Source organism: Phyllobates terribilis, unplaced genomic scaffold (genome assembly GCF_046119375.1).
Source record: "Phyllobates terribilis strain yellow unplaced genomic scaffold, ASM4611937v1 Scaffold_7__3_contigs__length_470593459, whole genome shotgun sequence".
Lineage (NCBI taxonomy): Eukaryota > Metazoa > Chordata > Amphibia > Anura > Dendrobatidae > Phyllobates > Phyllobates terribilis.
Genome location: NW_027362767.1, coordinates 378,530,803 through 378,554,316, shown reverse-complemented (window position 1 = coordinate 378,554,316; position 23,514 = coordinate 378,530,803). Strand labels below are relative to the sequence as shown.

Below are 23,514 nucleotides of genomic sequence, written 5' to 3'. Positions count from 1 at the left end.
CAAAGGGGAACCATCCACAGAAACCACAGCAATGGGGGATGACAAAGGTTCAGGTTTTAAATTGAGTTTTTCCACGAATCCCCCATCAATTACATTCAGTGTAGACCCGCAATCAACAAACACCCGAAATTCCATTAATTTTTCCTGAGCAATCGTGGAAGCAGCTAAAAATACACCCTTGGAATTTAAACAGGCAATACGGGCGTGACTGACCATTTTTTTTTCTTTCTTCATACGAAGCTCACAGCCTTTAATCAAATGACCAGATTTTCCGCAATAGAAACACAAGCCTTTCGAAAAATGACGGTCTTTTTCTTGAGAGCGAGGTGCCACCGATCCAATCTCCATCGGTTCACCACTGTTAGTACACACATTCTCATAACCAGAAACTGACATAGCAGAGGATTTGCTCTCATTAACCCTAGCACGCAGTCTTCTATCCACCCGTATAGCTAATTGCATAGCCTGTTGCAAATCCTCAGGTGTAGGATAAGCAATTAGCAGGTCTTTAACCCTTTCACTGAGCCCAGCAAGAAATAGACTTTTCAGAGCAGAATCGTTCCACCCTGTTTGAGTGGACCAACGACGAAAATGTGTACAATATTTTTCGACATTACCTGATCCTTGTTTTAAACGTCTCAACTCAGTCTCAGCTGATGCGACACGGTCAGGATCATCATATAATAGTCCTAAAGCAGAAAAAAAACTATCCACTGATCTGAAGCATGTATCACTAGGTTGCAAAGAAAAGGCCCACTCCTGAGGCTCTTTGCGCAAAAGTGACATTATGAACCCTACGCGCTGGGATTCATCCCCAGAGGACTTGGGTCTCAAACGAAAATACAATAAGCAAGCATTTTTAAATGAAAAAAATTCTCGATGTTCACCAAAAAATAAATCCGGCAAACATACCTTAGGCTCCAAGAAATGTGCTCCAGAACAGTTACTCACGTGCTGACGGAGCTCGGCCACTTCCAGAGAGAGTCCCTGCAGGTGTTTAGCCAAATCCTGAACCGACACCATGATGGAACAAAAAAAATCTTTCCTTAGAGAATTTGCTGGCTGGACTTACTGTTATGTTCTGCTACCAGAGCTAAGGAAAGAGAGGAGATCTGTCCCTACTATAGGACTCAGCTGAATCCCTACGATGTAACAGGGAACCTGATCCTGCGATCAGACCTGCTAAAGTCCTAAGCTAGTCTGTACGAAGACCTATAGATGTGGGGGAGGAATCCCTACAAGTACTAAGGACTGGGAGGAATATGGGACACCTCCTAACAGAAATAGTAGCAGACAGACGAACAAACAAAATATAAAGAACATAGAGGTCCGTAGACCAAGCAAACTAACAGAGCAAGACACAGAGCACAGGCTAGCTAGAAAGTAGATATACAATGAAGTCCAGCAAAGCCAGAAGGGCGGAGCAGGATTAAATAGGCCAACAAGGTCATGTGACCAGCAAAGGAAAAAAAACCTAACAGCAAGGTTCTAACAATTACAACATTTATCATAGCACTTCGGACTCCAAGACTTAATCTCATTAGTAGACCAGTCCAGTAAAGGATTGTGCAGTTTTAACAAAGGCAAACCTAACACTACTGGAGAAGGTAAATTATTTAATACCACCAAGTCCAAAATTTCTTGGTGAATAAGATTGATAGTGAGGGGAAATGCAGCAACCTTGTGAGTAATACATTTCAAAGGAGTGTTATCAATTGCAATCACAGAAATAGGTGATGACAAAGGTTTGTATTCCAATTTAAGTTTTTCCAAAAACCCCTTATCACATTAAGTGTTGAACCACAATCCACAAATACCTGAAATTCAATCAAATCTTCCTGCAAGGAGGTACTCCCTGAAAGAAATAGTCCCTTAGAGTTCAAACAAGCAATATGGGCGTAACAGACCTTTTTTTTTTCTTTACTTAAACAAAGCTCACAGTTCTTAATCAAATGGTCAGATTTACCACAATATAAACATAATCCCTTGGAAACCTGCGGTCTCTTTCCTGAGAGCGAAGTGACATCGCCCCAACCTCCATCGGTTCTCCGCCGTCCGAGCAGACCCTCTGGGAACTAGGAGCTGCTATTGCAGGAACTTTTTCATCATAAACCCTGGCACGTAGTCTCCTGTCCACACGTATAGCTAATTGCATGGCTTCTTGCAAGGTTTCAGGTGCAGGAAATGCAATCAGCAGATCCTTAACCCTTTCACTCAGACCATGAAGAAAAAAACATTTTAACGCCAAGTCATTCCATTTCACTTCTGAGGACCACCTTCTGAAGTGTGTACAATAATTTTCAACATCACCTGACCCCTGATTCAAACGCCTCAGTTCTGTATCAGCAGATGAGACTCGATCAGGATCGTCATACAATAGCCCCATAGCAGAAAAAAAAAATCCTCCACTGACCTAAAACACGGATCATTAGGTTGGAGAGAAAAGGTCCACCCCTGTGGTTCCTTGCGCAAAAGTGACATGATAAACCCAATGCGCTGTGATTCATTCCCAGAGGACTTTGGTCTCAAACGAAAATATAATAAACAAGCATTTTTAAAGGAAAAAAAATCTTGTTGTTTACCATCAAAAATATCAGGGAGTCCTACCTTCGGTTCCACAAAATGCGGTCCAGGACAGCTACTCACGTGTTGCCGGAGCTCGGACACCTCCAGAGACAATCCCTGCAGGCGTTGAGCCAAATCTTGAACAGAAACCATACTGATCCCCGGATTTCTTTCCTTAAAGTTTTTTTTTTTGTTTGGGCTGGACTTACTGTTATGATCTGCAACATAAACTAGAGAGAGAAGGGGAGAGCTGTCCCTACAGTAAGACTAAGCTGAGTCCCTACATTGTAGGGGGCAACCTGTTCCTTGTGAACAGACCCGCCTTCGTCCTTGGCTAGTCTGAACGGAGACCTATAGAAAAATGGAGGGGTCCCTAAAAGAACTAAGGACTGGGACAAAAATGGGACACCTCCTAACAGAAGTTGTTGCAGAGCAAAAGACAAACTGACAAAAGTACTAGAGGTCCAGAGGACCAAGCAAACTAGACAGAGATAGGCACCGAAGCACCTGGCTAGAGAGACAGGCAAAAAACACTGAAGTCCAGCAAGGCCAGAAGGGCGGAGCTGAAATATATAGGCAGCTGGTCACGTGACCGCAAAACACAAGATAGAAACAAAAACAAACAGGAGGGTTCTAACAGTATTGAAGGGAGGATGGATGGGGTCATATATTGCAAGATTTTAGCCAACAACCTCTTTCACTCAGTAAGAGCACTGAATATGGGTCATGGCTGGGTCTTCCAGCATGACAATGACCTGAAACACACAACCAGCGCAAATTAAGGAGTGGCTCTGTAAGAAGTATTTTAAGGTCCTGGAGTGGCCTCGCCAGTCTCCAGACCTGAGCCCAATAGAAAATCTTTGGAGGAAGCTGAAACTCAATGTTGCCCAGTACAGCCCCGAAACCTGAAAGATCTGGAGAAGATCTGTATGGAGGAGAGGGCCAAAATCCCTGCTGCAGTGTGTGCAAACCTGGTCAAGAACTACAGGAAACGTCTGACCTCTGTAATTGCAAACAAAGGTTTCTGTACCAAATACTAAGTTCTGTTTTTCTATTATATCAAATACTTATTTCATGCAATAAAATGCAGATTATGTAAAAATCATACAATGTGATTTTTTGGATTTTATTGTTAGATTCTGTCTCTCACAGGTGAAGTGTACCTACGATAAAAATCACAGACCTCTCCATTATTTGTAGGTGGGAAAACTTGCAAAATCGGCAGCGTGTCAAATACTTATTTTCCCCACTGTATCAGAGCAGCTTCTATGCTACACTTATTTAGTCAGCATGTCATCTCCTTTTCTAAAATTTTCTATGCCCTCCCTGAGACTGTAGATGCATTCCTCTTTCTAGTATTAAAATTTGTATACAATCCCATCTCTTTTGCTACATCTAACACTGATAAAAGCGACGCAGAAGGTGAGGACCATCAGAACCAGGAACCCTTGTGGATCTGTAACATTTTGCAAAAAGATGGAGCTAGATAGAGGACTTCCAGGCATCTGAAACAGCAAAATGGTAAAACATTTTCATTGAAGACTAGAAATGGGATAATGGATTTGCAAGACTATGGTCCATCGGCCAGGTCAGTAATCTGTGACTGCTGGACGAGACCTCCTGGCATTGCCGGATCTCTGTTAATTAGCCAGGCTGACGCGATGTTGTGCGCGTCATGCAGAAATGATGACGTCACGTCAGCTCGGCTATTCAAAAGAAGAGCTGGGAGGTCTTGTCCAGTGGTCACAGATTACTGACCAGAGTCCTGCAAATCAACTGTCTCTTGAAAAAGGAAATTGCTTAACTTTACATTTAAGAAACAAATGGACCATACAAAAACTCTGTGCATAAATACACACAGCCTTTAGACTTTGCACCAAAATTGGTGGAGAAAGGTTGAACTTGATGGACCTAGGTCTTTTTTCAACCTATGTAACTATGTAATTTCTACTAGCATAAAAACATGTACATGTCCCAACAATGTCTCTACGACCAAGATTTTTTTTTAATATTCGAAGGCTGCTTGAAAAGTTCAATATCTTATTCTAGATCTAGATGGGCAATAAAAAGAAATTAGTAAAAATTGTACAATAATGAAATACTGCTGGTAATGTCAAAGTACAGAGGTGCACAAACTTTTCTTTTTTAACAAGAGGGCAAACTGCCAGATTATACTACTTTAGGGGGCCGCATATACAGTGCAGGTCATAGATTGCCTCATACACAGTGCCCGCCAGGGTGCCCCCCGCATGTACAGTTCCTGTTAACTGAGCCAGTCGTGTTCCAGCAGCCCCATGGAGAATGACTGCAGCGACAATTGGAAATCCAAGCTGCCGCTCAATAATGTAAAGTGCCCCGTCAGGGATAAAAATTCCCTGATCTGCAGATCACTGCCGGTCCCAGATTATAACTTGTTTTCACTGGACAACCCCTTTAATGGTGAGGTCCCCTATACACTGCCATGGCTACCAGCCCCACAAAATGGGATTAAGGTTTAGCATTGGCGGATTTAGCGTACTTACTTGTGGCCAAAAAAATTTGCTGCATAAACACCTAGTGTGATCCAAATTTGGATCTTTGCAACACTTCTGGGCGTTCTTCTCACCGGTGACACAAGGAGATATTCTCATGTGTATCCTTCAATCTACCATTTTAACAATACATATATACAGTCTTACACACCAACAATGACTACTTTCGGTGTTTATGGGTGTTGTGAAGCGCCTCTCATTTTCGCATCCATAGTTGGCGCTCAAGCAAGGTCTTGACAATTGCCAAAACAACCATCGGATCGGATATCATCACTTGTCACCCATGTGTCCTATTCTAACCTCTGTTTCGCCCGACTTTCCAGACCTGTTTTGGAAATGAGAGGGGCTACTCAATCCCCAAAAAACACCAATTCTACGTTAACTTTCTCTACCATTGTGAACACAATGAACTATTGAAAAAAAAAAAAATGTAAGAAGGTTTTAGGAAGCTTATCTTCTCATATAATGACAATATTTTCCACATTGTGAATTGCCTCATGATACAGAAGATGTCTTTGGGTTGGGAACCTTTTGCCACACTCCGAACATGAAAATGGTTTCGACCTGATGTGAATTCTTCTGTGAAGGAAAAAGTTGAAATACGAGCGGAACCTTCTACCGCATTTAATGCATCCAAACCGTTTTGTTCCCAGGTGAATTCTCTGTAGCATCCCCGAAATGGTGATGATATACCCATCCTGACCGCACTGGGCGAGTTCTTTATACCTCGTCTGAACCATTTTGGAGGCTATAGGACTAATCTTGGTGTAGATCAGATTTGACCTATTCTGAAGACAAGCAAAAATCCTCTGCCCTAAATGAATTTTCTCGTGCCTTCTGAGATTTGAGCGCCACAGAAATTTCCTACCACATTCTTGACATACCATCGGTTTCTCATTGGCGTGCACCTTCAGGTGCCTGGTGAGGTTCGATTTCCACCCAAAACATCTTCCACAAGCGAGACATTTGAAGGGTTTCTCTTTCGAGTGAACTTTTTGATGGCTGCGGAACTTAAATTTGCAGGTGAAGGTGACCCCGCATTCTCCGCACATGAGCGTCTTCCGCCTTTTGTGGATTCGTTGGTGCTTTTTTAGCTCTAAACAACTATTGAAATAATTTCCGCACTCTAAACATGGAAACAGCTTGACCACCGTGTGGATCTCGTCATTGCTCACGTAGTAGACGTTCTTGGTGAAAAGTTCGGCGCATTCATTAAGCATTCGTGTATCCACATTAGAGCTTGAAGGTGCGTTAACTAAAAACGGTTTGCATCCTTTACCTCCGGCGTGGACCCTCTGATGTCTCTTCAGATTAGAGTTCCAGCCGAAACGTTTCCCGCATTTCATACACTGGTAGGGTTTCTCACCAGAATGCGTTTTCAGGTGACTCTTCACCTTAGAACTTGAAGAGAACTGTTTTCCACATTCGGGACAGGAAAAGGCCCCCTGCGACGAGTGGAGCTTCTCGTGCTTCTTGAGTGACGTGATACATGAGAAGGTCTTTCCGCACTTGGGACAGGGAAACGGACGGATATCGGTCTGGATTTCCTCCCAGGTGTCTCCATTAAGACATCTCGTGATCACGTCTTCTTTCGTGTGAATCTTCAAATGTCTTTTAAGATTCGACTTCCAATTAAAACTTTTCCCGCATTTCATACAAGGAAACGGTCGCTCTCGTACGTGGGTTTTAAAATGGGCGTGAAGTTGAAAAATGGATGAAAAATACATTTCGCATTCTGAACACTGAAGCGGTTCGCTTTTTGGCACGGTGTAAAATGAATAGTCATCGAGATCACGTGTAGGGGAGGCCTGCTCCGTCTTTATGCTGTGCGTCAGCTGATGGGAGATGCAGGCGGACTTACTATTAAAGCTCTCACCGCATTCGTGACAATGATATTTGTTTAATGACAAGTTTAAAGGAGCTGGAATTGAGTTTTCAGTCATTTTTGAAGGTCCGAAATATTTTGGAATTGAGCTTTTTGACTATCTTGGAGGATCAGTGGTCCATATGAAATGTTGCCGACAGTAGGGAAAATTCGATGAACTGCAGAAAAAACTGCGACATCTTCAGGCTGATCGAAAAAGGAAAAAACGAATTAGTATTTTACCGTATATGAGCATAAAACCAATGGGACCTCCACCGACCCTGAGGATGGGATCTCAAAGTCTCCTGGGTCAATGGAGCTAGAGGGTGCATGTGTGACCACTAAACATGTAGGATTGGAGGAGGTCCCGGAGACCCCCAGTTCATGTAAAGAAAAACTGATACATGAACTATAGACATGCACTAATTGGGTAGCCACAAAGTGTAACTCATACACATATACATATATTATATATAATGGATGTATATGAGGACTGGATACATACATAGATCAGACATATGTGAGGATGAGAGTAATATATATATATATATATATATATATATATATATATAAATATATATAAAATCTCGTCCTCACATATGTCTGATCTATGTATATGTCCAGTCCCCATATACATCCATTATATATATCACCCTCACATACAACCATATAATATATATATATTGTCCTCACATCCATCCATATATATATATATATACACATATATATATATGTATATATATTCACACACACGTGTCCAGTCCTCACATACATCCATCATATATGTATAAATCCAATCCTCCTATACTTCCATTATATATATTCCGTATAATATCCATCCATCACATACTCACATATAACCAACCAGTCCTCACACACATCCATATACTATCTATATAGTTCTCACATCCATCCATTATATATATGTATATATCCAATCCTCACATACTTCCATATAACATATACATTGTCCTCACATACCTGCATTACACATATAACCAGTCCTCATACACAGCCATACATATATATATATATATATATGCCCAGTCCTGCTATACCTGGCTGCACAGAGGAGCAGCACTCACATCTGCAGACCATCACTGCTCCCATCACTGCAGACGTCTCCCGTCACGCCACCCAAACTTCGATCACAACAAGCCAATGTCTGCACCTCGCTGAGGATCATGGGTCATGTAGTGCAGAAGAAAGATAGACAGGACAGGCGGCGTGACAGCTACACCGCGCATGCGTGGAGACCCTGCTATGTGCCCGGCGAGTCTGCTTCCTGCGCACTGGTGACCGGCTTCCTGTTCCCCGCCGCTGACCAATGACCACTACATGGGACAAAGGGGCTAAAGGAGCTGCGATGACGTCATGCTCATGTGACCAGGCTCCTGGCTGGGGGGGGGGTTTTGCATGGAAGAAATGGCCACATGTGGCGGAGCTGCAGGAAAAGTTACAGCACTGGGGACTGGAGGGGGCAAGCTGTGTGTGTGATATAGGGGTACATGGGGGGCAGACTGTGTGTGTGACATAGGGGCAGACTGGGATATAGGGGTACATGGGTGGCAGGCCATGTATATGATAGATGGGCAGGAAGGGGGGGCAGGTCGTGTGACGTGTGATAGATGTGCACATGGGGGGGGGGCAGGCTGTGTGATAGATGGGCACATGGGGGGGCAGGCCGTGTGATAGATGGGCACATGGGGGGGCAGGCCGTGTGATAGATGGGCACATGGGGGGGCAGGCCGTGTGATAGATGGGCACATGGGGGGGCAGGCCGTGTGATAGATGGGCACATGGGGGGGCAGGCCATGTGATAGATGGGCACATGGGGGGGCAGGCTGTGTTAGATGGGCTCATGGGGGGGGCAGGCTATGTGTGACAATGGGCACGTGGGGGGGGGGGCTGGGCCATGTATTTGACAGATGGGCATGTGGGGGGGGGCGGGCCATGTATGTGATAGATGGGCATGTGGGGTTGGGGCAGGTTATGTACCTGAGGGGTACATGGGGGGGCAGGCCGTGTGTGAGATGGGCACATGGGGGGGGGTAGGCTGTGTGATAGATCGGCAGGCCATGTATGTGAAAGATGGGCACGTGGGGGGGCAGGCCATGTACAGGTGCATCTCACTAAATTAGAATATCATCAAAAAGTTAATTTATTATGGCTTACAGCCAATGAAAACACAAAAGTCATTATCTCATTAAATTAGAATACTTTATAACAACAGCTTGAAAAATGATTTTAAAATCTGAAATGTTGGCCTACTGAAATGTATGTTCAGTAAATGCACTCAATACTTGGTCGGGGCTCCTTTTGCATCAATTACTGCATCAATGCGGCAATGTGGCATGGATGCGATCAGCCTGTGGCACTCCTGAGGTGTTATGGAAGCCCTAGTTGGTTTGATAGCAGCCTTCAGCTCGTCTGCATTGTTGGGTCTGGTGTCTCTCATCTTCTTCTGACAATACCCCATAGATTCTCTATGGGGTTAAGGTCAGGTGAGTTTGCTGCCAATCATGCACAGTGATACTGTTGTTTTTAAATCAGATATTGGTACTTTTGGCAGTGTGGACAGGTGCCAAGTCCTGCTGGAGAATGACATTTCCATCTCCAAAAAGCTTGTAGGCAGAGGGATGCATGAAGTGATCTAAAATTTCCTGGTAGACGGCTGCTACACCTGCAGATGACATGGCTCCCCAAACCATCACTGATTGTGGAAACTTCACACTAGACCTCAAGCAGCTTGGATTGTGGCCTCTCCACTCTTCATCCAGACTCTGGGACCTTGATTTCCAAATGAAAATTGGAACTCTGGGACCTTGTGAAGTGTGTCAATGACTGCCTTCTGGACATCTGTCAAGTCAGCAGTCTTCCCCGTGATTGTGGAGCCTACTGAAACAGACTAAGGGACCCTTTGCAGGTGTTTTTTGTTAATTATTTTAATTTTCTGAGATAATGAATTTTGTGTTTTCATTGGCTGTAAGTAGTGTTGAGCGAACATGCTCGACACTGCTCAGTCCTCGCCCGAGCATCACGCTACTCGGGATGTTCGGCGAGAACCGAGCATTTCCGGGTTACTCGGGCGGGAGCTTGGGTCTCCGCCCTGCATGTTTGGCGCTCTTTACAGAGCCAATGAACATACAGGGATTGCCAGCCAGTCACTGTAATGCCGCAGCCATGTTGGTTGTGGGCATTACCTTGATTGGCTGGCCGCACAGCGTCACCTCGAGTATTTAAAACCGGGCGCCGCCATCTTGGACACAGACGGCTGGGATCAGACCGTGTAGGGACAGCGCTACTGATTTAGGGAGAGATATATACTGCGAAATAGTTAGTGTAGGGTCTGTAAAGGCTGCCAGATCAAACAAACAGTCCTTCACAGGACTAATATCCATTCCAGATATCAGGCAGGCTGTATAGGAGACGCAGTGGTTATACCAGCAAACGCTGCATTACAGTCCTGTGTGCTCCTGTTGCTGAAATTGCTGGACTTAGCTCCAGGTCTCGGGGGCTAGGAAAAATCCTTTTTTTTTTTCATCTAAATCCTCTTTTTTTTTTTTCCTCCTTCACACTGTACAAATACCCGTCTTATTAACCTTTTGGTGTTCGCCCCCCCCCCCCCAAAAAAAAAAAGTGTGTCTGTGACAGTCCAGACACAAATATATCTGTTGAAAATAGTCTGGTGTAGGCCAGAGAAACAGAAGTGTGGTTTTGCAGTTCCACGGTTCAAACCTCTGTATTATCCACTTTTGGGCCATTTGTATCTAAAAAAAAACAGTTTGAGTGTGTCGCTCACTGTTCAGCCACAAATATATATATTTAAAAAAGTCTGGTATGCACCAGTAAATTATAACTGTGGTTTTGCTGTTCCACGGTAAAAAATCTCTATTATCCTGCTTTTGGCATTTTTTGCCTTAAAAAAAAAATAATAGTGTCTCCATGATTGTTCAGATTGTTTAAAAGAGTCGGGTGTAGGCCAGAGAAATAGAACTGTGGTTTTCCTCTTCCACGGTTCTAATCTACTTTTTATTACCCTTTTTCCATTGATAGTGCGAGTGTAAGCTATTTTACTTCCTTTACAATGGGCAAGGCGCGTGGCAAGGGACGTGGTGATGGTGCGTGCAGAGGACGGGGCCGTGGCCAAGGTGAAAATGTGCCACAACCAACAGCCACATCTTCTCGCTCACACTTCTTGACCGAATTACTAGGGAAGCACAGAACAACACCAGTATTGCAAACTGATCAGTGTGAACAGGTTATTAATTGGATAGCAGATAATACTTCCAGTTACCTGGGCACCACCATCTCCGGTCTGTCTTCCACACAGTCAAATCTTAGTAGCCGTGAGTCTCGACCGCATACTCCTCCTCACCCTGATGCTCCTTCCTCCCACCATGCCGAGTGTCGTCAGACAGCAAGTGATCCCACACTTGGACACTCTGAAGAGCTGTTCACTGGTCCATTTCCAGATTTGTGCCCCTTGCCTGCTCCGCTTGAAGTGTTGGAAGAGGAGATCCCATGTAGCGATGCCCAAATATTTGAACAGCCACGGCCACAGGAAGTTGACGCTGGCAATTTGTCACAAGAGGTGGACGATGACGAGACACAATTCCCAGGAAGTGAGGAGGAGGATCGTGGTGCGCAAGTGGAAGAGGAGGAGGTGGTGGATGATCTAGTAACTAACCCAACGTGGCAGGAGGACATGCAGAGTGAGGCCAGCAGCACACAGGGTTAGGGAGGCAGAGTGCCCCAACAGGCAGGAAGAAGCAGTGTGGTGGCCGCACATAGAAGGCAGGCAACAGTTCCCCGTAACACCAACACGAGGGACGTTGCCAGTACAACCTGTAGGTCTTCCAGAATCTGGAATTTTTTTAAAGACTCTGCTAATAACCCCAAAAGGCCATTTGTACCACCTGCCATGCCAGCATCAGCAGGGGTGACAAAACTACCAGCCTGACCACCACCAGCATGATCAATCACATGGCAGCAAAGCACCCGACTTTGTGGGGCGAACCCCAGGGTCCACGACCAGTGTCAGCAGGTGTCACCACTGCTTCTTCCGCTGTTGTGCGTGCAATAGAACCCCCTGTTGCTTGTGCAAGGCAATCCCCTGTCCATACTGCATGTAAAGATGCCCCCTCCTCTCAGTCTTCACTTGTTCTGGCAGTTTCTCAAGAAACAGCATCAACGTCCACGTCCCACCGCAGCGTTCAATTGTCCATATCCCAGTCCTTTGAACGAAAGCGGAAATTCGCAGCTAACGCCCCACAGGCCACAGTCCTAAATTCGCACATTTCACGACTGCTTGCATTGGAAATGCTGCCTTTTAGGCTGGTGGAGACGGAATCCTTCCGCAACCTTATGGCGGTGGCCATCCCTCGGTACTCGGTCCCCAGCCGACACTATTTTGCCCGGTGTGCCATCCCCGCACTACACAAGCACGTGTCCCAAAACATCGGCCGTGCCCTCAACAACGCAGTTACTGGGAGAGTCCACCTGACAACGGACACGTGGACAAGTGCTTGTGGCCAGGGACGGTACATCTCCCTGACAGCACACTGGGTAAACATAGTGGAAGCCGGGACCCAGTCGGACCTTGGGACGGAACACATCCTCCCCACACCGAGGATTGCGGGCCCTATGTCAGTCAGAGTTGCCTCCACAGTGTACAGCTCCTGCGCATCATCCTCCTCCTCCTCCTCATGTTCAGCCTCCATCTCAGATATCACATCAGTTACAAGCTGGAAGCACTGCAGTACTGCCTCCGCCAAGCGGCAACAGGCTGTGCTGAAACTCATAAGCTTAGGTGATAAACCTCACACTGCTTGTGAGTTGTGGACAGCTCTGAAAGAGCAGGCAGATCTGTGGCTGAGACCGCTGAACCTACATCCAGGCATGGTCGTGTGTGACAATGGCCGTAACCTGGTGGCGGCTCTGAGGCGAGGCGAGATCACACACATACCATGCCTGGCTCATGTGCTTAACCTCGTGGTTCAGCGGTTTCTTAAATCATACCCCGAGTTGCCAGATCTGCTCGTCAAAGTACGCCGCCTGTCAGCTCATTTTCGCAAGTCGGCTACAGCTTCCGCCGCCCTTGCTGTGTTGCAGCAGCACTTGCAGCTTCCGTCACACCGACTGGTGTGTGATGTCCCCACACGTTGGAACTCTACCCTCCACATGTTGCAAAGGATTTGTGAGCAGAAGAGAGCAGTTGTGGAGTACCAGCTACAACAAGGTATTCAGGTCAGACTCCACACATAAGACCTCAGGAGTGGACCTGGATGTCTGACATATGTACCATCTTGACAAACTTTGAGGAGTCCACGAAGATGGTGAGTGGCGATGACGCCATCATTAGCGTCAGCATTCCACTTGTCTGTCCTTTGCAACTTTCTCTGCAGAGAATTAAAGAGGAGGCATTGCAGACAGAGTATGATGAGATGGATCAAGAAGCCGTAGTGGTAGATTACACACATCCCAGCCTCATCTCATCCCAACGTGCATTGGGGGACAATGAGGGAGAGGAGGAGGAGGAAGAACAGGAAGTTGTATCATGCGCTGTAGACGGTAGTACCTGTACACCTGTCATACCGTCGGTTCAGCGTGGGTGGCCAGAGGACGGGGGAGGAGGAGGAGAGCATGGTCAGTCGTCATCTTGGTGAGGACACTGAAGTCTTGCCCGTTACCAGTCTGGCACGCATGGCTGACTTTATGTTACGCTGCCTTAACCGTGACCCTCGCGTTGTCAAAATGTTGGGTGACAGTCATTACTGGTTGGTGACACTTTTAGACCCCCGCTACAAGGAGAACTTTCACTCTCTTATTCCTGAGGTGGAGAGGTCTACAAAAATGGGGCAGTACCAGAAGGCCCTTGCTGCAGAACTGTTAAAAAAAATTCCCATCTGAACACGCTAGCGGCAGAGGTCACAGTTCGTTGCCCAACCAAGGCATACATGCGAGAGACGCAACTCCAATCCAGCAGAGGCAGGGGAACACGGTCAACGTTCTGGGACAGTTTTCTCAGACCCCCCCTTCAGACAGACCCTGAGGCACGGGGTACTCTCACAAGGAGTGGAAAGTTTCAAAAGATGGTGATGGAGTACCTTGCCGACCGTACCAGTGTGGCGCCCCTGAGGGTTCGGTCGCCACAAGGGGGGATACTGCAGCCTGTCAGCAGGTGTAGTGTCTCCTCACCCAGGTAAGGAAGGTGCAGTGGTCAGGACCCTGAATCTACATTCAACACTACACACACTCCTGACCTATTGGAGGCAAGTATGCACCATAGTGCTGCCTCAGCAGGATCACGAGTGGGGGGAGCCAAAAGTTAGGGGAACCATGTAGTGGGTGAAGGGTAGAACACAGTTTTAGTTTACACACATAATTTGATATATACTAGCCAGCCATCTTAAGCACAAGGTTCTTTGATTGTGGTCTTTACAGCTGGCAGCGGCCTTGTGTAGGAGCCTGCAGTGTGCTGAAGATGCACGGTCCTCGTGCTCTGACCTTGACACGAGGAGCGGGTATGAGTTAACAGTGTCTCTACCCCGGTCAAGTTCCCTTGCTTAAGAAGGTCGGGAGCTATAGTGACAGCTCCATAAGCAAAAGGATCCCAGGGAGCACGGACGGAGCGGCGTACGCCACCTGTACTCCCCATTCTGGCCCTGCCAGAGGGACTCCTGCTGCAAGAGGCGTACCGGCCCCCGATATCTGACTTTCCACTTCACGTCTCTGTCAGAGAAGCCCGGAAGGCTACAGTGGATCCCGTCGCGGGACGGACGGAACAGCAATTGCCGCCGTGCCCCAAATCTGTGCATAGTCCAGAGGGAGACCCAGCCTTTGCACGTACATGGACAGGAGAGGTCAAAAGGGACAGTTTAGGAACACTCAGAGGGTCCTGATCGAAGTGACTGAATATCCTGGGTGCGCTGAGCCCTCGTCTCTGGTGACCGCAGAGCGCCGTGAGGAGCAGGGAGAAGCCTTGCCGCTGCTTACCAAAACCGTGAGTATAGATTTGGAAGACTATCCCTAAGGCCTCCAGACTCTTATTATTACACCGCACCGCACAGCACCAGAACCTCCTCACTACTACTCCCTCCATCCGTACCTCTGCCCTGAGGCCCAGCTCCGCCTGTGGGGAGTTATAACATCTCAAGCTGCCATAGCATCCAGCCTCAGAGGACTGCTAGCAGCGCTGGTGGCGCATCACTAGACACCACAGGTGGCGTAGTCGATAAATACCACTCAACCCTGAAAGCCCTTACATCCTTTTTAATGTGACGGCCCTGGGCACAGGACGGGTCCAGGCCACGGCTGCATCCCCTCAACATCTGACCCGGCTCCAAATACCCCCATCTTCCCAGGGCAGGGCTGCGAGCGTCACACCAGCGTCCTCCGTGATTCCTCTGTGCCTTTTAATTATTGGGTATCCAAGCTGGACACTTGGAATGAACTCGCTCTGTACGCCTTGGAGGTCCTGGCCTGCCCTGCCGCTAGCGTGTTATCGGAGCGTGTTTTTAGTGCCGCTGGGGGAATTATAACTGATAAGCGCACTCGCCTGTCAACTGACAATGCTGACAAGCTGACCCTTATCAAAATGAACAAGGGCTGGATTGGGTCAGACTTCTCATCACCACCAAATGACAGCAGAGTAACAAAGTCAAATCCACTGTGTTATTTCAGGAGGTGTATTCACATGCACCGCTTCACACCCACACATGGGTATACGCTTCCTCATTTCGGCTGTTTTATGCTCTCCTTATCCTCAGCCTCCACCACCACTATACCAACAGGGTGACCGTGGTCCGTGTTGCCATTATTGAAAGTTCCTCCGTCCTTATTTTTGTCAGCTTTTGCTTGGAAGGCATAAGCAAAGACTGTGGGAGACCCACTCCCCAATAATGGGAATAATATTTTTAAGATGCTGTACTGTATGGCTCTTGTAAGGGGCATTAAAACAGTCTTGTTAAGCTACTGCGACCTCCACCACTTTTCCAAGGGGCATTAAAACCGTCTTGTTAAGCTACTATGACCTCCACGTCTCTTCCAAGGGGCATTAAAACCGTCTTGTTAAGCTACTGTGACCTCCATGTCTCTTTCAAGGGGCATTAAAACAGTCTTGTTAAGCTACTGTGACCTCCACCACTTTTCCAAGGGGCATTAAAACCGTCTTGTTAAGCTACTGCGACCTCCACCACTTTTCCAAGGGGCATTAAAACCGTCTTGTTAAGCTACTGGGACCTCCACGTCTCGTCCGAGGGATATTAAAACCGTCTTGTTAAGCTACTGTGACCTCCACCACTTTTCCAAGGGGCATTAAAACCGTCTTGTTAAGCTACTGTGATCTCCACGTCTCTTTCGAGGGGCATTAAAACAGTCTTGTTAAGCTACTGTGACCTCCACCACTTTTCCATGGGGCATTAAAACCGTCTTGTTAAGCTACTGCGACCTCCACCACTTTTCCAAGGGGCATTAAAACCGTCTTGTTAAGCTACTGGGACCTCCACGTCTCGTCCGAGGGATATTAAAACCGTCTTGTTAAGCTACTGTGACCTCCACCACTTTTCCAAGGGGCATTAAAACCGTCTTGTTAAGCTACTGTGATCTCCACGTCTCTTTCGAGGGGCATTAAAACAGTCTTGTTAAGCTACTGTGACCTCCACCACTTTTCCAAGGGGCATTAAAACCGTCTTGTTAAGCTACTGTGACCTCCACCACTTTTCCAAGGGGCATTAAAACCGTCTTGTTAAGCTACTGTGACCTCCACAACTTTTCCAAGGGGCATTAAAACCGTCTTGTTAAGCTACTGTGACCTCCACGTCTCTTCTGAGGGGCATTAAAACCATCTTGTTAAGCTACTGTGACCTCCACATCTCTTTCGAGGGCCACTAAAACCGTCTTGTTAAGCTACTGGGACCTCCATGTCTCTTCCGAGGGGCATTAAAACCGTCTTGTTAAGCTACTGTGACCTCCACGTCTCTTCCGAGGGGCATTAAAACCGTCTTGTTAAGCTACTGTGACCTCCACCACTTTTCCAAGGGGCATTAAAACCGTCTTGTTAAGCTACTGCGACCTCCCCGTCTGTTTCGAGGGGCATTAAAACCGTCTTGTTAAGCTACTGTGACCTCCACCACTTTTCCAAGGGGCATTAAAACCGTCTTGTTAAACCACTCTGAACTCCACAGCTCTTCCAAGGGGCATTGAAATGTTGTTTTTAATTAACTCTAACCTCCACGACTCTTCGAACAGGCATTGCATTTCCTCCTAATTTTTGGCAGCTTTTGCTTGGAAGGCAAAGACTACGGGAGACCCACTCCCCAATAATGGGAATAATGTTTGTAATATGCTGTACTGCATGGCTCTTGTAAGGGGCATTGCAAGTTCCTCCGTCCTAATTTTTGGCAGCTTTTGCTTGGAAGGCATAAGCAAAGACTATGGGAGACCCACTCCCCAATAATGGGAATAATGTTTTTAAGATGCTGTACTGTATGTCTCTTCCAAGGGGCATTCAAACCGTCTTGTTAAGCTACTGGGACATCCACATCTCTTTCGAGAGGCATTAAAACCGTCTTGTTAAGCTACTGTGACCTCCACCACTTTTCCAAGGGGCATTAAAACCGTCTTGTTAAGCTACTGCGACCTCCACCACTTTTCCAAGGTGCATTAAAACCATCTTGTTAAGCTACTGGACCTCCATGTCTCTTCCGAGGAGCATTAAAACCGTCTTGTTAAGCTACTATGACCTCCACGTCTCTTCCAAGGGGCATTAAAACCGTCTTGTTAAGCTACTGTGACCTCCACGTCTCTTTCGAGGGGCATTAAAACAGTCTTGTTAAGCTACTGTGACCTCCACCACTTTTCCAAGGGGCATTAAAACCGTCTTGTTAAGCTACTGCGACCTCCACCACTTTTCCAAGGGGCATTAAAACCGTCTTGCTAAGCTACTGGGACCTCCACGTCTCGTCCGAGGGATATTAAAACCGTCTTGTTAAGCTACTGTGACCTCCACCACTTTTCCAAGGGGCATTAAAACCGTCTTGTTAAGCTACTGTGATCTCCACGTCTCTTTCGAGGGGCATAAAAGCCGTCTTGTTAAGCTACTGTGACCTCCACCACTTTTCCAAGGGGCATTAAAACCGTCTTGTTAAGCTACTGTGACCTCCACCACTTTTCCAAGGGGCATTAAAACCGTCTTGTTAAGCTACTGTGACCTCCACCACTTTTCCAAGGGGCATTAAAACCGTCTTGTTAAGCTACTGGGACCTCCACGTCTCTTCCGAGGGGAATTAAAACCGTCTTGTTAAGCTACTGTGACCTCCACGTCTCTTCCGAGGAGCATTAAAACCGTCTTGTTAAGCTACTATGACCTCCACGTCTCTTCCAAGGGGCATTAAAACCGTCTTGTTAAGCTACTGTGACCTCCACGTCTCTTTCGAGGGGCATTAAAACAGTCTTGTTAAGCTACTGTGACCTCCACCACTTTTCCAAGGGGCATTAAAACCGTCTTGTTAAGCTACTGCGACCTCCACCACTTTTCCAAGGGGCATTAAAACCGTCTTGCTAAGCTACTGGGACCTCCACGTCTCGTCCGAGGGATAATAAAACCGTCTTGTTAAGCTACTGTGACCTCCACCACTTTTCCAAGGGGCATTAAAACCGTCTTGTTAAGCTACTGTGATCTCCACGTCTCTTTCGAGGGGCATTAAAGCCGTCTTGTTAAGCTACTGTGACCTCCACCACTTTTCCAAGGGGGAGGAGACCAGGGGAGGAGTCCTGAGGAGATAATTTGCATATTCCCACTGCATTTTGGGGTAAGTGAAGAGTCTCAGCGAGCTCAAAGAACACTGGATTTTGGCTGTTGGAGCTGAAAAGAGGACATCGGTAAACCAGGGGAGGAGTCCTGAGGAGATAATTTGCATATTCCCACTGCATTTTGGGGTAAGTGAAGAGTCTCAGCGAGCTCAAAGAACACTGGATTTTGGCTGTTGGAGCTGAAAAGAGGACATCGGTAAACCAGGGGAGGAGTCCTGAGGAGATAATTTGCATATTCCCACTGCATTTTGGGGTAAGTGAAGAGTCTCCGCGAGCTCAAAGAACACTGGAGTTTGGCTGTTGGAGCTGAAAAGAGGACATCGGTAAACCAGGGGAGGAGTCCTGAGGAGATAATTTGCATATTCCCACTGCATTTTGGGGTAAGTGAAGAGTCTCAGCGAGCTCAAAGAACACTGGATTTTGGCTGTTGGAGCTGAAAAGAGGACATCGGTAAACCAGGGGAGGAGTCCTGAGGAGATAATTTGCATATTCCCACTGCATTTTGGGGTAAGTGAAGAGTCTCAGCGAGCTCAAAGAACACTGGATTTTGGCTGTTGGAGCTGAAAAGAGGACATCGGTAAACCAGGGGAGGAGTCCTGAGGAGATAATTTGCATATTCCCACTGCATTTTGGGGTAAGTGAAGAGTCTCAGCGAGCTCAAAGAACACTGGATTTTGGCTGTTGGAGCTGAAAAGAGGACATCGGTAAACCAGGGGAGGAGTCCTGAGGAGATAATTTGCATATTCCCACTGCATTTTGGGGTAAGTGAAGAGTCTCAGCGAGCTCAAAGAACACTGGATTTTGGCTGTTGGAGCTGAAAAGAGGACATCGGTAGACCAGGGGAGGAGTCCTGAGGAGATAATTTGCATATTCCCACTGCATTTTGGGGTAAGTGAAGAGTCTCAGCGAGCTCAAAGAACACTGGATTTTGGCTGTTGGAGCTGAAAAGAGGACATCGGTAGACCAGGGGAGGAGTCCTGAGGAGATAATTTGCATATTCCCACTGCATTTTGGGGTAAGTGAAGAGTCTCAGCGAGCTCAAAGAACACTGGATTTTGGCTGTTGGAGCTGAAAAGAGGACATCGGTAGACCAGGGGAGGAGTCCTGAGGAGATAATTTGCATATTCCCACTGCATTTTGGGGTAAGTGAAGAGTCTCAGCGAGCTCAAAGAACACTGGATTTTGGCTGTTGGAGCTGAAAAGAGGACATCGGTAAACCAGGGGAGGAGTCCTGAGGAGATAATTTGCATATTCCCACTGCATTTTGGGGTAAGTGAAGAGTCTCAGCGAGCTCAAAGAACACTGGATTTTGGCTGTTGGAGCTGAAAAGAGGACATCGGTAGACCAGGGGAGGAGTCCTGAGGAGATAATTTGCATATTCCCACTGCATTTTGGGGTAAGTGAAGAGTCTCAGCGAGCTCAAAGAACACTGGATTTTGGCTGTTGGAGCTGAAAAGAGGACATCGGTAGACCAGGGGAGGAGTCCTGAGGAGATAATTTGCATATTCCCACTGCATTTTGGGGTAAGTGAAGAGTCTCAGCGAGCTCAAAGAACACTGGATTTTGGCTGTTGGAGCTGAAAAGAGGACATCGGTAGACCAGGGGAGGAGTCCTGAGGAGATAATTTGCATATTCCCACTGCATTTTGGGGTAAGTGAAGAGTCTCAGCGAGCTCAAAGAACACTGGATTTTGGCTGTTGGAGCTGAAAAGAGGACATCGGTAGACCAGGGGAGGAGTCCTGAGGAGATAATTTGCATATTCCCACTGCATTTTGGGGTAAGTGAAGAGTCTCAGCGAGCTCAAAGAACACTGGATTTTGGCTGTTGGAGCTGAAAAGAGGACATCGGTAGACCAGGGGAGGAGTCCTGAGGAGATAATTTGCATATTCCCACTGCATTTTGGGGTAAGTGAAGAGTCTCATCGAGCTCAAAGAACACTGGATTTTGGCTGTTGGAGCTGAAAAGAGGACATCGGTAAACCGCGCGCCTACCGGCGCGCGCATTTTGAAGCTTTTTTCTTAAGCTTTTTTCACTGTTTTCATAACACATTAACAATAAGAACATGGAAGAGTCCAGGAGCCATTTGGTGAGCTGCATATCCTGCTACATGTTCACAGACTTGCCAGTGGAAAAGCCAAACTTCACATGCCAGAAATGCAAGCTTGTGTCCCTGTTGGAGGAAAAGTTGCGAAATCTAGAAGAGAGGTTAACTACCTTGAAAATCATTAAGGAAGGTGAAGAGTTCTTAGACAGAGCAGAATTATCTCTTCATGATTCAGAAAGAGAAGAAATTCGAACTGCACCTGACGAAACAGAGGAATGGAAGCATGTGACCGACAGAAGCAGGAGGATCGAGAGGCAGTCAGCACCCATACTGCTCAGGAACCAGTACCAGGCTCTCACGCAGGAGAACCATGAAGAAATACAGCAAAATAAGACTTTGCCAGCAATGAATAACCTTGTAAGCCCTCAGAATCCTCCTGGATGGAGAAAGAAGAATGTTGTGAAGAAAAAACGGAGAGTGGTGGTCATGGGGATTCCCTGTTAAGAGGAACAGAGGCCGCTATCTGCAGACCAGACATAACCTCAAGAGAAATGTGCTGTCTTCCAGGAGCAAAAATTAAAGATGTGTCTGACAGGATATCAAGACTCTTCAGACCTACAGATCACTACCCATTCCTGCTAATACATGTGGGGACAAATGACACCGCAAGAAAGGACCTGGAAACCATCTGCAGTGACTTTGAAGACTTAGGCAAGAAAGTGAAAGAATTGGGAGCGCAGGTGGTCTTCTCATCCATCCTCCCAGTGGATGGCCATGGAACAATGAGGTGGAATAAGATTCTACAGGTGAACAACTGGCTACGTCGATGGTGCCGTCAACAAGGATTTGGATTTCTGGATCACGGAATGAATTACCTATACGATGGACTACTTGCTAGAGATGGGGTGCACCTTACGAAGACTGGAAAACATGTATTTGGAAGTCGCCTTGCTACACTCATCAGAAGAGCTTTAAACTAGAACAATGTGGGAAGGGAAGCAAAAGGCCAGAAAAAGCCATACAGCTGACAAATACTATTGAGATCTCTGCTACTGGAAGTGGAAAGGAAGAACAAAGACAAAACAATTTAAATAATAAAAATATGGGAGGAAGAGAAACCAATCACAAACTAAAATGTTTTTATACAAATGCACAAAGCATGGGCAACAAACAAGGAGAATTGGAACTACTAATGCAGGAAAAGGAATATGATGTCATTGGAATCACTGAAACTTGGTGGGACGATACACATGATTGGAATAAAAGGCTAAAAGGATACAACTTATTTGCAAGAAACAGACTTGATAAACGAGGAGGAGGTGTTGCATTGTATGTTAGAAAAGCGTATATCTGCACAGAGATTGAAGCTTCAGAGACTGGGAGTTCTGTGGAAACTGTTTGGGTAAGAATACAAGGAGAGAACAACGGAAAGGACACCATTGTAGGCATTTACTACAGGCCACCTGGGCAAGCTGAAGATATGGATGAACTCTTTATGTATCAAATGACCAAGTTCTCCAAAAAATATGACGTAGTGGTCATGGGAGATTTCAACTATCCAGACATTTGTTGGGAATCTCTCTCAAGTAAAACTAACAGGTCAAGCAAATTCTTATCCTCTCTTGCTGACAACTTTATCTTCCAAAAGGTAGGGGAGAAAACAAGGGGATCTGCTACTTTGGATCTAATCCTTATAAACAGGGAGGAAATGGTTGAGGAGGTAAAGGTGGCTGGGACCCTAGGAGGCAGCGATCATGCTATTATAGAATTTTGGATAACTAGAGGAGGAAGACATGTGAAGACTCAAACTTCAAGGTTAGATTTTAGAAAGGCAGATTTTAAGAGACTCAGAAAGAGAATAGGAGGGATCCAATGGCTGGATGTCCTTAAGGACAAAAATGTCCAGGAAGGATGGGAAATTTTTAAAAATGAGATTCTCAAAGCACAATCGTTAACAATCCCGAAAAGTAGGAAGAATGGGAAGCTTTTAAGGAAACCAGGATGGATGAACACAGAACTTAAACACATGCTAAAAAGAAAGAAAGAAATGTTTATTAAATGGAAAGAGGGAGGCATATCTAAAGAAGATTATAATGCAGTCTGCAGATCCTGTAGGGCACGTATCAGGTTAGCTAAAGCTGACAATGAATTAAGGCTTGCAAGAGATGTCAAAAGCAATAAAAAAGGATTTTGGGGGTATGTCAAAAGTAAAAGAAAAGTCAAAGATGCTATAGGATTTTTACATGATGAAAATGGAGAAATGGTAAGAGAGGATGTTGAGAAGGCTGAACTTTTTAATTCCTATTTTGCATCTGTTTTCTCTCAGAAAGAAAATGTAACATCAACTGATCTTCACTGTCCTTTTAAAGGAAAAGAGGAATCCAAGTTATCTGTAAACAGAAAGATTGTGAGGGAATATTTAGCTAACATAAATGAGTTCAAGTCTCCAGGTCCAGATGAATTACACCCCAGAGTACTGAAGGAGATCGTAGAAGAAATTTTAGAACCACTCTCCATAATCTTTGAAAATTCTTGGAGAACAGGAGAAGTCCCAGAAGACTGGAGAAGAGCAAATGTTGTTCCTATCTTCAAAAAGGGGAAGAAGGTGGACCCAGGGAACTATAGGCCGGTGAGTCTGACTTCTATACCAGGAAAGATCTTTGAACAAATTATTAAACAACATGTATGTAAGTACA

At 46.1% G+C, this 23,514-nt stretch overlaps 1 protein-coding gene across 3 annotated transcripts; it reads right to left on the bottom strand.

Annotated features, from left to right (window-relative positions):
- Nucleotides 1–1,089: 1,089 nt before the first annotated feature.
- On the bottom strand, nucleotides 1,090–8,262 carry LOC141154875 (uncharacterized). Of its 3 annotated transcripts, none has more exons than XM_073641398.1 (2): nucleotides 8,019–8,262; nucleotides 1,090–7,167 (listed from the first exon to the last, which is right to left on the bottom strand). In XM_073641398.1, exon 2 carries the CDS (start codon nucleotides 7,037–7,039, stop codon nucleotides 5,555–5,557), a length of 1,485 nt encoding a protein of 494 aa, XP_073497499.1. In that variant the 5' UTR covers nucleotides 7,040–7,167; nucleotides 8,019–8,262; the 3' UTR covers nucleotides 1,090–5,554. The 3 variants fall into 3 exon arrangements, with proteins under 3 accessions (XP_073497499.1, XP_073497501.1, XP_073497502.1); XM_073641400.1 differs by having other exon boundaries at nucleotides 8,046–8,262; XM_073641401.1 differs by having other exon boundaries at nucleotides 8,132–8,230.
- Nucleotides 8,263–23,514: the final 15,252 nt, after the last annotated feature.